General features: G+C 41.8%; 1 protein-coding gene across 1 annotated transcript in view; it reads right to left on the reverse strand.

Annotated features, from left to right (window-relative positions):
- The window catches only part of gpc5c (glypican 5c), a 98,141-nt gene that overhangs the window by 55,048 nt on the left and 30,422 nt on the right, over positions 1-12,671 (reverse strand). The window contains exons 4-6 of the mRNA XM_083992184.1: positions 2,646-2,809; positions 1,420-1,476; positions 559-681 (exon numbers count right to left, since the gene is read on the reverse strand). Of these exons, the coding sequence (XP_083848310.1) occupies positions 559-681; positions 1,420-1,476; positions 2,646-2,809 (344 nt within the window). The remainder of the gene's footprint in view (positions 1-558; positions 682-1,419; positions 1,477-2,645; positions 2,810-12,671) is intronic.

Consider the following 12,671-nt stretch of genomic DNA (forward strand, 5'->3'; position numbering starts at 1 on the left):
TCCTGCACAAGCGCACAAACACGTGCAGAGAGGGTCTGTTGCTTTTTCTCTCAAATCTCAATATATTCAAAACTCACAGTGCTCAATGCAATTCAATTAGGGCTTTTAAATCTCAGGTGGATCAGGAAGGATGTGTTTGAAAGATGCCAAGAGCCAGAATCTCCTGTCATTTGGAGGAAATGAAAGATCTCATCCGCAAACTCCAGCTCTGCCAAGAAACCTGTTTATGCAACTACTGGCCACAGCAAAGCAATGCAACGAGATACAAAATGTTGCCTAATCATGATGAACGGCAAGGAGCAACATAATGCCAAACTTAAATCGCATTTGCTTTTATACAAACTGAGACTAAGACAAACAATGGATTTTTGGGCACATAAGGTGACAGTAATATTTATGTTTGATGTATTTCTTAAGGAATACAATTCAATTGTGATGATAGACGAAAATCTGGATTGAATTTTATCTTTTTTTTTTTTTTTTTATCAGTAACAGCATTAATATGGTTATTTATAGTTCAAGTTTAGTGTGTGTGTGCGTGTGTGTGTGTGTATGTACCTTTCCACCACATCATCTCCGCTCCAGCATGTGGAGTCGTCCACTACGTTCTCCCCTTCGCACAGCATCTCTGGTAACGCCGCAAAGAAGGACTTGTAGCGCTGCAAGTACATCAAGAACTCCCTAAGAAAGAAAACAGAAATGTGGGGAGAGCACATACAAAGGTGTGCGATTTAACACATATTGTATCACATGTCTTTCTTCAACACTGGGAATGTTAGAAAAAACTGAGTAATGCAATGTGTCGTGTGACTGTGGCATAAGTGGCCACTGGGCACATATTTAGGACAGCTGGTGGCCACACTCCTCAGTATAATTCTTTGGCATCATCCCATTAACATGAAATAGCTATCTGTATCCCACTCAACAATATATGCATGTGGTAAATAACACCTAGTTATAATATTAATGGTGGCAGAAAATGAGCGGCTTTGAATGTGACCATTTCTCTAAGTCGGCACATTTTTTTCCCTACTATGCCGCGCGGTGCAGCACACGCCTCACCAGATCAGCTTGCACATGTTATCGATATAGATGCTTTCATCGCGAGCAAAACAATGGCATGATATTTTGATCTGACGCATATTGCTGCCACCCATGAGACTGAGCAAAAACAGCAGGGGTCGTGAGAGGTTATGTGCTGAGTCAGTGCAGTGTCGGGAATCACTTCTCAAGAGCAACAGATGATGGTTTTGTAAGACATGGAAAAAATGCACGAGTCACCCAAAACACAAAGATGATCAACTGTTAAATTAAATGAAAATGTCACAAGTATATAAACCAGTCAAAACATTGAGCTGTCATTGCTTGATAGACTGTGTGAGAGATTGAGAGGAATGAGTCCCTTGGGTTCATGCTTACCTAGAGAGCGTTCTCAGACTATGTTTATTGTTCTTGGAGGGTTTCAGGGGGAGCGAGCTGGGAATGATGGGAGTTGAAGTCCAGGGGAGATTGTTGCAAGCAAGTAGGATGCAGGGATGTGAAAGTGGGGGGATGGGAGTAGGAAAAAAGGAAACAAAAGGACGACATGACGGGACACATGGGGAGGAGGGAGAAAAGACCAGTCAGTTGACCCTGGAAAAGAGTGATTAATCATGCACATGCAGAGAATGCCCACACTACAAAAACATCAAAACCCATTTCTCCCCATCCTAACACCACACCACACCACACCACACCACACCAACATTAAAACAGCCCCCAGTATGTAATGTATATATGTAAAGTCAGTAAACAAACAAACAAGCAAACTTCACAGATGTGCAACAGTTAAAAGATCCACAGGAGAGCCAAAGAAAGTTTGGCTGTATTTCTCCATTTACATTTTTCCCCATTAAAACGAAACATAAATGTTGCTCAACTATATCGTGTTTCATGTTTTTCAGCCGTACACTCGTCTCTCTTTACTGCAGTGGGTGCTGCCAGGCCTCTGAAGTGGTCAGCGCTCACATGTGCTCTGGTCAGGGTTGGCAGCGAGCAGGGAGTTGGATTGTGTTGTCATGAATGGCGGTGGCAGTGCCAGGCCAGACCTGTCAGCTCGGCTGGCATCAGTGCAGTGATTCATGGTTTGGGACAAGGTCAGACAGGCAATGCAGCAAGTGTGTGTCTGAGTGTGTGTTTCTGTGTGTGGTGCTATTTAAGCCGAGGCTGGCTGGTGTTCAAAGTTGGTGGTATGGCCGTCTGGGTAAAGAGGAAATGCTTGGTCCGTCAAGATTAATCTTACCCACACCCCCCGCCCCCTTGACTGTAGCTGGGCACATCACTGCCAGCTGCTGTGGGCATGGGATGGCTGCCTCAGAGGCCAGGTGGAGGGCACGGACCTTAACGCCAGGCATTGCATTTACTATGGGTGTGTGGGCGCGTGTTGTGTTCAACCAACCATATGAAGAAAGCAAGAAGTCATGGCAGCTGTTGAGTAGACGTGGGCCAACCCCTCAGGCTGTGTCATACACAATTAACCACTTTTCATTTGATTGGAATCTACTTTCCATTTAGATCTAGCAGCACAACAAATCAAGAGGCAAAAACAAAAAGAGTCATACTGAGTTTTGAATCTGGACGAATTCATTTTTATTTCCTTATCTTACCTCTTCAAGTGGGCGAGCTGCCCCAGCCACTGCTCTGGTAAAGGTTGGGAGGGAGCGGCAGATGGGAGAGGAGACGATGAGGTCACGGTGGAGGTTGTGACCTCTGGGCTCGTAGGCTGCATGCCTGTAGGTTCCCCAGTAGTCAGGCCACACACCTTGTCCACCTGTGGGTTAGCATAGAAAACACACAGACGCACACACAAACACACACACACCTGTTAAGATAGGAAAACATAACAGTAGGGGAAAAGCTGCAGGATTGCTTCCGCAGTTGAAAGCATGGAGTTGAAAGCATATAAATGCGGATAAATTATTCAAAGTGAACTTCTTGATTTCAGAGTGAGACTGACAGCTTCAAGTGAAGAGTGAATGATTGCAGGATGAGAAGAGGTGAAAGCGATTATGGCACAGAGAAGCTCAGAGTAACGGACAACGTGGGAAAACAGTGGGCGTGAAGTGAGGGATGTGATGAAAGAAAACGCCGTGATGAGTGAGTTATTGCCAGGAGGGCTGACGGTAAATGTAGAACATTCCACTACCTCATGGAGGTGAATGCATGTGTGCGCAGTTGGCAACGATGGCAAGTACCTCCAGTGGGCTATTAAAGCCAGCAGCGGAGAGGAGGAGACAGCAGGGTCAGGAGAATAAAAGGGGCGTGTGCTTCAAACCAAGAGGTAAAATCAATGACATCTCATTGGCTTAAAAGCATCTGGGCAGCATTATTAAGTGGTCCTCAATTAGCCAGAGAGACAGAGCGTAATGGGTCTTGCACACTGGACTGAATAGCTCCTCACTGTAATCAATGCACATGCACTGCTTTGTCCTGGGGGATGCGTCATTCCACTGCGTAAGGCCACCCAACAGGACCACGAAATATTTGACAGCACAGTTTATTTATTACTGATTGAGAAAAAAAAGAGCAGAAAAAAAAGAGCAGTGGGAATTATTCAGGCTGATGTAACTGAAGCAGAGTGACGACATCATGCAATGTGAAGTTTTCATACATACAGTTAAGCACACATAAGACGTTTCTCATTTTACTTCACCGGTTTCAATTAGAGCTGAATGATGTTTTCATTTCCAGGTACACAGAGGGGAGTTTTTACAACCAGTGCTCCCAGAATACAATGACTTACAATAAACACCAGATTGGAAATTGGTTGGTTGTTCTATGCTTGGTAACAGTTTATTAAAACAATACAGTAATTAGCTCCAATGTAAATTCTGCACCTCTGCTCTGGACAAAATAATGTAATTTGATTACACTGTTAGTCACAGTGCTATGGCAAAGGCAGTGTATAGGACTGAGGGCTTCTGGGACAATGGAGCACACAAACAAGTGCATACATTTCACTTGGGAAGGAAGTGGCAAGCATGTGTGTTTAAATGGCTGCTTGAAGTGGTGTGCCTGCACGGTGGGAGGTTAGTATAATTCTGGAAGCAGCTGAAATATGTGTTAAACAGTCACAAATTTGTCCTGCCAGGCGGCTAAAGATACACTCCCCCACCAGGGTAAAGCACGTCAGTCATCTCATGTGCCTTATAAATTCAGTTTTAGTGGAGGTTTTCACATAACAGCTTGCTATTCCTGAGCTGTGGTGAAGGAACCAAAGAGATGCTTTACTACTGCTAACTTACTATCAGGACATTTTTCTTCCTCATTGCACTGTTTGCACTTCACTCCTCACTCTGGCCTTTTCTCTCCTACTTTTTCTTTACGACACTCTGGTCTTAAATCCTGTCTTAAGGCAGACGCTGGGCACGGGGAAAGTTGTTTTATTGCATTAACCTTAACTCCCTCTGGACCCATAAAACACGCTCACATGTGGTAGAACAGCTCACAGCCACACATGCACATAGCCACACATACACATGCAAACATGCCACACACACTCGCGTTCCAATTCGTCGGTGAGAAAAGATGGAGCATCGCAACTGTTTTGTCCGAGGAGCTTTTCAACACACTAAGCCAAATGCTCTATGCTGCCGTGCTTCTGCAGACAATTACAGTTTAATTCATTTGCACACCGTTCCCTCACTATGATGTGTTCGGACATTTATATGAACACTTGTAAATGTTAAACCTGTAAAATGGTTTTATGAAACAAAGTTAGCAAAATTTGAGCATTTGAGCAACGGCAAAGGAACACTGAGATCCTCTAAAAAATGTTTTAATATTGTTTATTAGACTTGGGGCTTTCAGCATTGCACAGTCGGGTATGATCAACAGCAGCAAGTATGCTAGTGTTTGTAGCAACGATGTTAAAACTAACCAGTAAAACACTGCTGATTCCAATGAGTAGTGAAGCTGTAAAAGTCAAAGCTGATTCATTTTACCTGGCAAACTGACTTAAACCTGTTAATTAACTAAATGTATAAATGTTTAAAGTACTTAAAGTCCTCTTTATTTACAGTAGTTCAAAGTCCAGTTATATGAAGTAAATTCCTTAGATATTCCTGAAACATCATATAGTACAATGACATAGTGTCCAGACAGTTTTTGGGAGGTCTGTAATACTGTGTGTGTGTTTGCATGAAGTGGTGAACCAAGTAGACTGTGAGTGCAGGTGTGCAAAGGCCTGAGCTTAGCCAAGACTGGTCTGCAACAATATATGGAGTTTTTTCATTGGGGAAATAGTGTGTTTATAATGTAATTCTTTTTTCTTTTCTTTTTTATTCTACTGCATTCTTTGAATTTTGCTTCTGTGTTAGTTGGGGGCACTTCAGCTGGGACTCTCAAAAGTTCATACTAGATGAATCAATGTAAAAAATAAATGCTATGGGCCCTCAGTGGGTTTCAAGAAAACTAGTGTCGGGGGACTGACAATGAAACAGAAAGGCCATTCACTGCAAAATGCACCTAAGCAAATACAAGGATATAATAACAAAGCCATGCAGTAGAGAAGACAATGTATTTGAAATATCTACAAAAATCCATTGGGTAATTGTTATTGAATGTAGCCAGTGGTTGAAAAGAGCAAGAAACTCTTTACTGGGCTTTACTGTATTTGTGGCTCTCAGTATTGACTTTCAAATACCAAAAGGTGATAAATTGAATTGCACGGGTAAAAAAACAACCAAAAAAGGTCAGAGCTACAGGTTATCATTTCTCTGCAGTGTTGATAAATGGAGGATCAAGACAGGATCTAATCCTATCATTGTGAACTTTCAAAGAGGCAGACTTAAGTTTAAAATCCAGTGCCATTTCTCACCTGCCTTTGTATGACACTTTGCTATTCTGCGAGAGAAAAATGTAAACATCTGTGTAAAATATGAACATCAAGACGAGGTCACTCGCAGTTCTGTTTGCATTACCCCATTATTTTTACAAGGGAAACCACAGAGTAGAGGTTCAAAAATGTGCTACTTTTGAAGAAGCCAGAAAGGATTGGAGCGAAGGGGCCTGCATTTCAAAACAATAAACGCTCACAGAAAATCATCCTTTTGCCTAACTAAACACACAACAGTGTAAACAGAACACAAAGTCATCTTAGGGAAAATAAACAGCATCTTATGGGTCCTCTTGAGAAATGGAGACACGCTCTTATAGGTTGGATCTTGTGACTACATAATCCTGAGGGCCAATCAGATGACAGATTGAATAACGACATGAGCTAGGGACACAGCCATAAATCAATTATCTCCTGACCTGATGATGGCGTGAGAATGAAAATCCCATTTGGGCACAACATGAGTACTTAGTTTTGAGTGTGTATGTGTGTGTGCGTGTGTGTGTGTGGCCACCTGTTTGCCCTTGTTATACCTTCACAATTTCAGCTATTTTGTGGAGCATTCCTTATATGATTGCCTGAGGACAGAGACTGATGGAAGGGGCAGATTGGTGGGATGCATGTTGTCCATATGAGAAGACTTTAGGGAACTACAAGGCATCTGGCTCTATGTACATTTGAGCCACCCATTGACATTTGATTTCTATTGCTGCAGGCAGGATGTTTTCACAACTACTTGATATAAACATATTGGGTTTACTGTTTTGCATACCCACAGAGTCAGACATCAGTCCAACTAAAGTATTTATTTTTACCATACAAAGATGTGGACCAGAATCTGTCTCCACATATTTAGCTCTAACGTGATGAGAGGATGTGTGTATGTGTATTTGTGCTTTATGAGCATAATATCCTAAGGTGAGAGAGTGTAAAAGGAGCACAGCAAGAGAGCCAACTCTAAGCTAGCCAAGCCCAGGGCCATCCCTCCTCTAGGGGAGTATTGGTTTACAGATAGCAGCGGTGGTCTTGTCTTCCTAGTTTATTTATCAAGGGATTACCCAGTAAAGCCAAAGGAACTTTCTCAGCCCCCTCTCACCCCAAGCACACAGCACTGTGGGATGGAGAGGGCCGGTTCAGTCAGTGAAGACCCCCTCCCTCCCTTCTTCCACTTCTCCACAGTTTGTGTGCTAAGTGTCCACACACACATACAGCGTGGTTGCCTCTTGCTACCAACTGTTTAACTCTAGGAACAGTACTATACTTGTCAGCTCTGCCAAAGTGAACAACGGCTAAATTCCCTTTCTAGTAGAGCCAATTCTTAGCGTTTGCAACAAAGGTACAAAGATCTTCCCTTCACAGCAGTTGGCCTTTTGATGGCTCCGGTGGTCAAGCAGAGAATAGCTTTTAAATCTCACAGAGGCCAAGTTTGTTGAATTAGAAAAAAAGAAAAAAAAACTCATCTCACTCTGAGATTGTGTTGTTTTGCCATTTCCTGACCTTAGCTGAAACAATATCCGCTTTTCAACCAAGCCTTAGTGATTGAATTCATTTATATCGGTTCTATATTAAAGGGATGAACGGCCTGAATGTAACATCAGCACTGGGCCTGTGCTATGAGTCGTATTATTTGAAATTAATCTTAGGAACACTACTCTTGCACTGTGACAGTGGTGTGCATCTCTGTAAGTGTAAGAGCCAGTATAAATGCATGTGCAAATGTTATGACTACACTGTGGCAAGAAGCTTAAATCTGCAAAATTGTTGCTGCTTTCATTTGTATGTCTGAGAATGATCATGGGACTTCTGCTGACATCCATTATGCAAACCACAGTTTACTGTCATCGTGAAATATTGAACACTATAAAACTATTTATTTGTCATAAACATGAAATAGTGACTAACCAACAAAAGTTAGAGAATAAAATTATGCCGACAGCAACACACACTACACTCAAACATAGAAACAAAATATGCTAGGTTTCGATATGCGACATTGGATCTAGAAAAGATGTAAAGGGGGAAGAAATCCTGCACAGTGCCTCCATAGCAATGGGAATTTCATTCACTGTTGATGTTTCAATGGGAGTTATGTAACCAAATACCAGACTGAGAAAAATAAGAGAGCAAACATAATTAGCTTTATTTGGTGTTTACTTCATTGGAGTTACTAACTAGAGGAAAAAAAATGCAATCAGTAGCCAGATTGCGACACAAGTAGCGGGAGCGTGCAGAGAACACTAGACCACTGCTTCGCATATTATTGGCGGTGCACTGTTCCACTTTGGCAGCGTGCTTGTTTATGATGTTTTCTCCAAAGAAAACCAGACGCATCAATTTTATTTCAAATGAGTGGAGTTTTTTTGCCATTGAGCAGTATGATAATTGTGTTTAAACAAGTAACAATTTCCATCCCTAAGTGCAACACATATATAAATAGAAAGGGAGGGCCCACTACTTACAGTACACTACCATGGAGGGAGTTCCATTTCTCCTTTCACTGAGTGCATGTAAAAGTATGTCCATAGAGCAAGCTTAGATCCAGTGTTTTAGTAGAAAAACACCAAGGAGTCAGTTAAATATGTCTGTTTTTATCCAATCAAATTTACAAAAAAGGTGACTTGTTGAGGATCAACACTGGGTAACACTTACAGTAGCCTACCTTTACAATATACTGATGTCATAAATAAAAAATACACATATACAACAAGGGTCCACCAGGAACTTCTTCATACTGTACATTAAGGTGCTGCTCTAATTATGCAGGACTAGCAGTGCTGTGGTGGAAGCCTTCAGGTGAAAGAAGCAGGGCTTGTGACGGGACAGTTGCCCTTTCAAACCCAGAACCATGTGGGGAATTCTGGGTGCGTAAGGGGAATAAGGAAAAAAAGTGTTTCTCCTCCCTCAACAACAATGTTAGGAGTTGTTTTATGTTAAACCACCCACACAGAGAAAGGCGTATAGTTTAATCAGAACATTATGTCTTCAAATGGCAGTAATCCACTCCAGCAGTAGACATTTTTCTTAAATGAGATAAATCACAAGATATAATGTTGATTCCATCAAACTGGTGTGGCAGACTGAGGATAATCTAAAGTGGATCTCTATGGCACAGGAATAGACTGAATCAATCAGCTGAGCTGATGATACGGGTGAAGATTGTGTTCTGTGATTGGACCTGATGGCTGATCATAGTGACCTACATAGTTCTGACTAACGTAAAGTAGTGTTCATATTTGCACTTGAATATGACGAAAAAACAAAGAAACAAAGAAACAGCAGAACAGAAAAATTTAACAATTTGACATTTTAGGCTACACCGCTCATCCCTTGTGTTCCAGTCATAAACAGACAAAACCTTTAAGTTTAGTCAGTAAAATCAACTGCTTACAGCTGATGCTGTAAACACCACTGAACTGATGACATACTTTATTCTTTTCACATTATGTGAAGACTTAAGTTATTTTGGTCAGGAAACATTAAAGCTGGCGACTGTAAGTGCAGACAGTAATTAAAGAAAACTGCATCAGATACAGATGTGGCTGTTATATGAGCTGTATAAAGCTTTGCTGATTAATTACCGAATACAAAAGAAAGCATCATCAGTGTGGGGATTTGGATCTGTCCTCAACATGATGTATTTTGGGAATTATGGGTTGTGGTTCTAATCCCAAAACAGTCATTTTTTTCATTGTAAAAAACATTCAGACATCTCAGACAATTTTCAGACTCTTTTATTTTTACTGCACGTTTTATGTTTTTTTCTCATCAATCTACACTGAATACCCCACAACAAGTACTGTATTTAGTATTACGACCTGCTACTACTATGCCATTTGACACTATAGTAAATCCAACTGTTTGGATGTGATCTGTAAAAGCACATGCACCTGCCTATATAAGGTTTCACAGCTGACAGATGCAGATCAGAGGAGGAAGGAGCTGCCTGCAGAGCACAGGAACTGGACCGTGTTGAGGCATAGATGTGGGAAAAGCAACTATATCAATTATGTTGCTCTGATGGCTCCCAGGAGCACAGTGGCCTCCATAATTCATAAATGGAGGAAGTTTGGAGCAAGCAGGAGTATAGAGCTCATCGCCTCGCCAAACTGAGTAATGTTGGTAAGAGAAGTGACCAGGAACCCCATGGCCACTCTGACTGAGCTCTAGAGATGAGGTGTTGAGATGTGAAAAACTTCCTGGACATTTGTCAAAAACATTTAAAATTCTGTTTTCACTTTGTTATTCTGGAGCATTGCATCAAGATCGATGGACAAATGATTTTTTAAAAGCCTGAGCATACAAAATAAAATGTCTAAAAAATATAAGGGGTTGTACAACAGCCCTTGAACCACCCATAAGCTAATTGTGATAACCTTCTACTTGGCCTCTCCCAGGAAGCCTTGAGTAAGAGGGGATAGATAATTTACGGCAGTGCTCTTCTTCGCTTGCTTTCTTTTCTCTCTCCACGCCAGTTTTTTTATTGCCATCTTTCTAGCTGTCTATTCTCTCCAAATCACTTTGTCTTCATCTTTCTTGTTTTAGTCTTTAGTCTGCGGCCTCTGTCAATCAGCCCCCCCCCCCCCCCATCCTTCGCTCTCTCTTATCCGAATGATGTCAATGCTAATTAAAGAGAGACTCAGTCCCTCGTATATCACAGGGAGAAGTCCTTGAGATTCTAATCAGTGAAGAGAACGCTGAGTTTTTCTATCCACGATGAGGCATGTTTACCCTGATTAAATCACTCACAGATGATCTAAAAATTAGAGGCTCTTGCGTATTCCTAGTAAATATGGGTGTTACTGTGGGATTTGTTGACTACATTTGTCCATCTTTATAAACAAATTTATGAGAAGCACAGACACAGAATGTGGCAAGATGTCTCGGAGGATTCAAGTGGTGCCATACCACAAAGATGGAGGAAAAGGGGGCAGGAAAAAGACACAGAGGGAGGTCAGGCCAGTTCATCTCGTCTGTGTCTGCGATATGGCAGAACATACGAGCCCAAGGAAAGAAAATAAAGCTTGTGGATAGAAACTTTGAAAGTCCACATGTCCATTTGAAGACTTCCAATGAACCAGAAATTACCACAAAATCACAACACAGATGCAGTGGGCATTTGTGTTATCTTTACAGCAGCTGTGTGAAATTACCGTACCAGCTGACTCAAGTTCAGAGGGCCTAAATGCCAGGCTAGTGGGCACCCAGGCATCAGGTAAAGGTGCTCTGAGTATGAAGACACATACAGCATTGGCATGGGCTTTAAAATGGAGAGGGAGGGAGAGAAACCTGGAGGGTTAAGAAACAAGGCTTGCAAAGGGACAAAAGAACAACAAAACAGGTGGCAATTGAAATACAGTGAGAACAAGTACTGTAGAGAAGGCCTTGGCATGTTTTTGCTTGGGCATCATAGTTTATCAAATTTATTTTAACTATGTTTTCACTATGCTTTTTAATTGTGGTTTACCATAGGCAGCAACAGTAGAACTTGCTAAAAAACAACAGCCTGTTAGTACAGGATTAACGGACTCCTAACCTCCAACAGTAGTTTTCTTTCTATCAACCTTTTCCCTGATTTTGCACTTTCAGCCATGATTCATAGTGAAACCGGTTATACTCCTCTGGTTGAACTGTATGTTTGTTTATGTGGTTTCAGTGGCTTTCAAAGTCGCGAACGGCGAAATGGCGGCTTTTAGTCACAGCAAATGCCGGCTTTTAGTCACGGTAAACGCTGGCTTATAGTTGCGGTAAACAGCGGCTTATAGTCACGGTAAATGCTGTATAGTAGAACATGCACCATTGCCGTAATGCTCTGAGGGAGAAAGTGCCTGAGTCAAGATGGCGTAAGCAACGCCGTGTCATTGGACAGCAGTCAGGTCAGTCATCTAGTCTTCTTCTTATCTATGGTTTCACCGATGTTGTCAAGGCTTTTTGATATACAGCGGCTACTGTAGTTGCAATGCACGTTTCAAAGAGTGTGGTGCTAGAGTGCACCATTCGTTTGAATACAATACACGATTTCAACGTTATGGGTGTAATTCCTACACAATGTCTCTTTAAGGTTCAATGGGTCCTGATTGACACAATAATGGACAAAAAGGAATGTGGGAAAAAAAGTCAGTCCATTGTTCCCACAATAAGTTTCTTTGACAAATCAAATTAGGGCACATTAGCAAACTGTCTGACTATGAGCTATGATATGAGCTTTGTTGTCCATATTTACTAGTCCCTCAAATGACAACATAAACACACATTTCCCCACTCTTTTTGTTGTCATCTCTGCCACTCCAAGCAGAGCTGCCCACATTAGTGAGTCTCCATCCTGTGAACATTTCATCAACTTGCGCTAAACTATCAATCTGAGGATTAGGGTTAGAATATATAACTACAGTATAATGGGCTAAGTCTGGGGAAAACAAAGAAAAATATTCTCAGGACCTCTGCTTTAGTTTCAGATTCAAATTTTAATGGCCCAGAAATCAGTCATATGGCGGTTGCTTACTGTTACAACTGCTCATGAAGAGGTGAAGAAATGCAGGAATGCTCTGTGGTGCTGAGGACTGCTGCATATCATCTGAATATTAAAGCAAGGAAAACATCAAAAGGGGGAAAGGCAGAGAGGGGAATGAAGTGTGAGTGGGGGTGAGGAGGAGAGAGGCTGCACCAACCATCATTAGCTAATGGACTGCTGAGTAAGTGAGTCAGCCAGCTTGAGGGTTAGACTCAGTGCCAAAGGCACACACAACTCAGAAAGATGGGTTAAGCATATAGATTGGCCATGAGCGCATTCTGCATCAGC

The sequence above is a fragment of the Trachurus trachurus genome (genome assembly GCF_905171665.1).
Source record: "Trachurus trachurus genome assembly, chromosome: 17".
Lineage (NCBI taxonomy): Eukaryota > Metazoa > Chordata > Actinopteri > Carangiformes > Carangidae > Trachurus > Trachurus trachurus.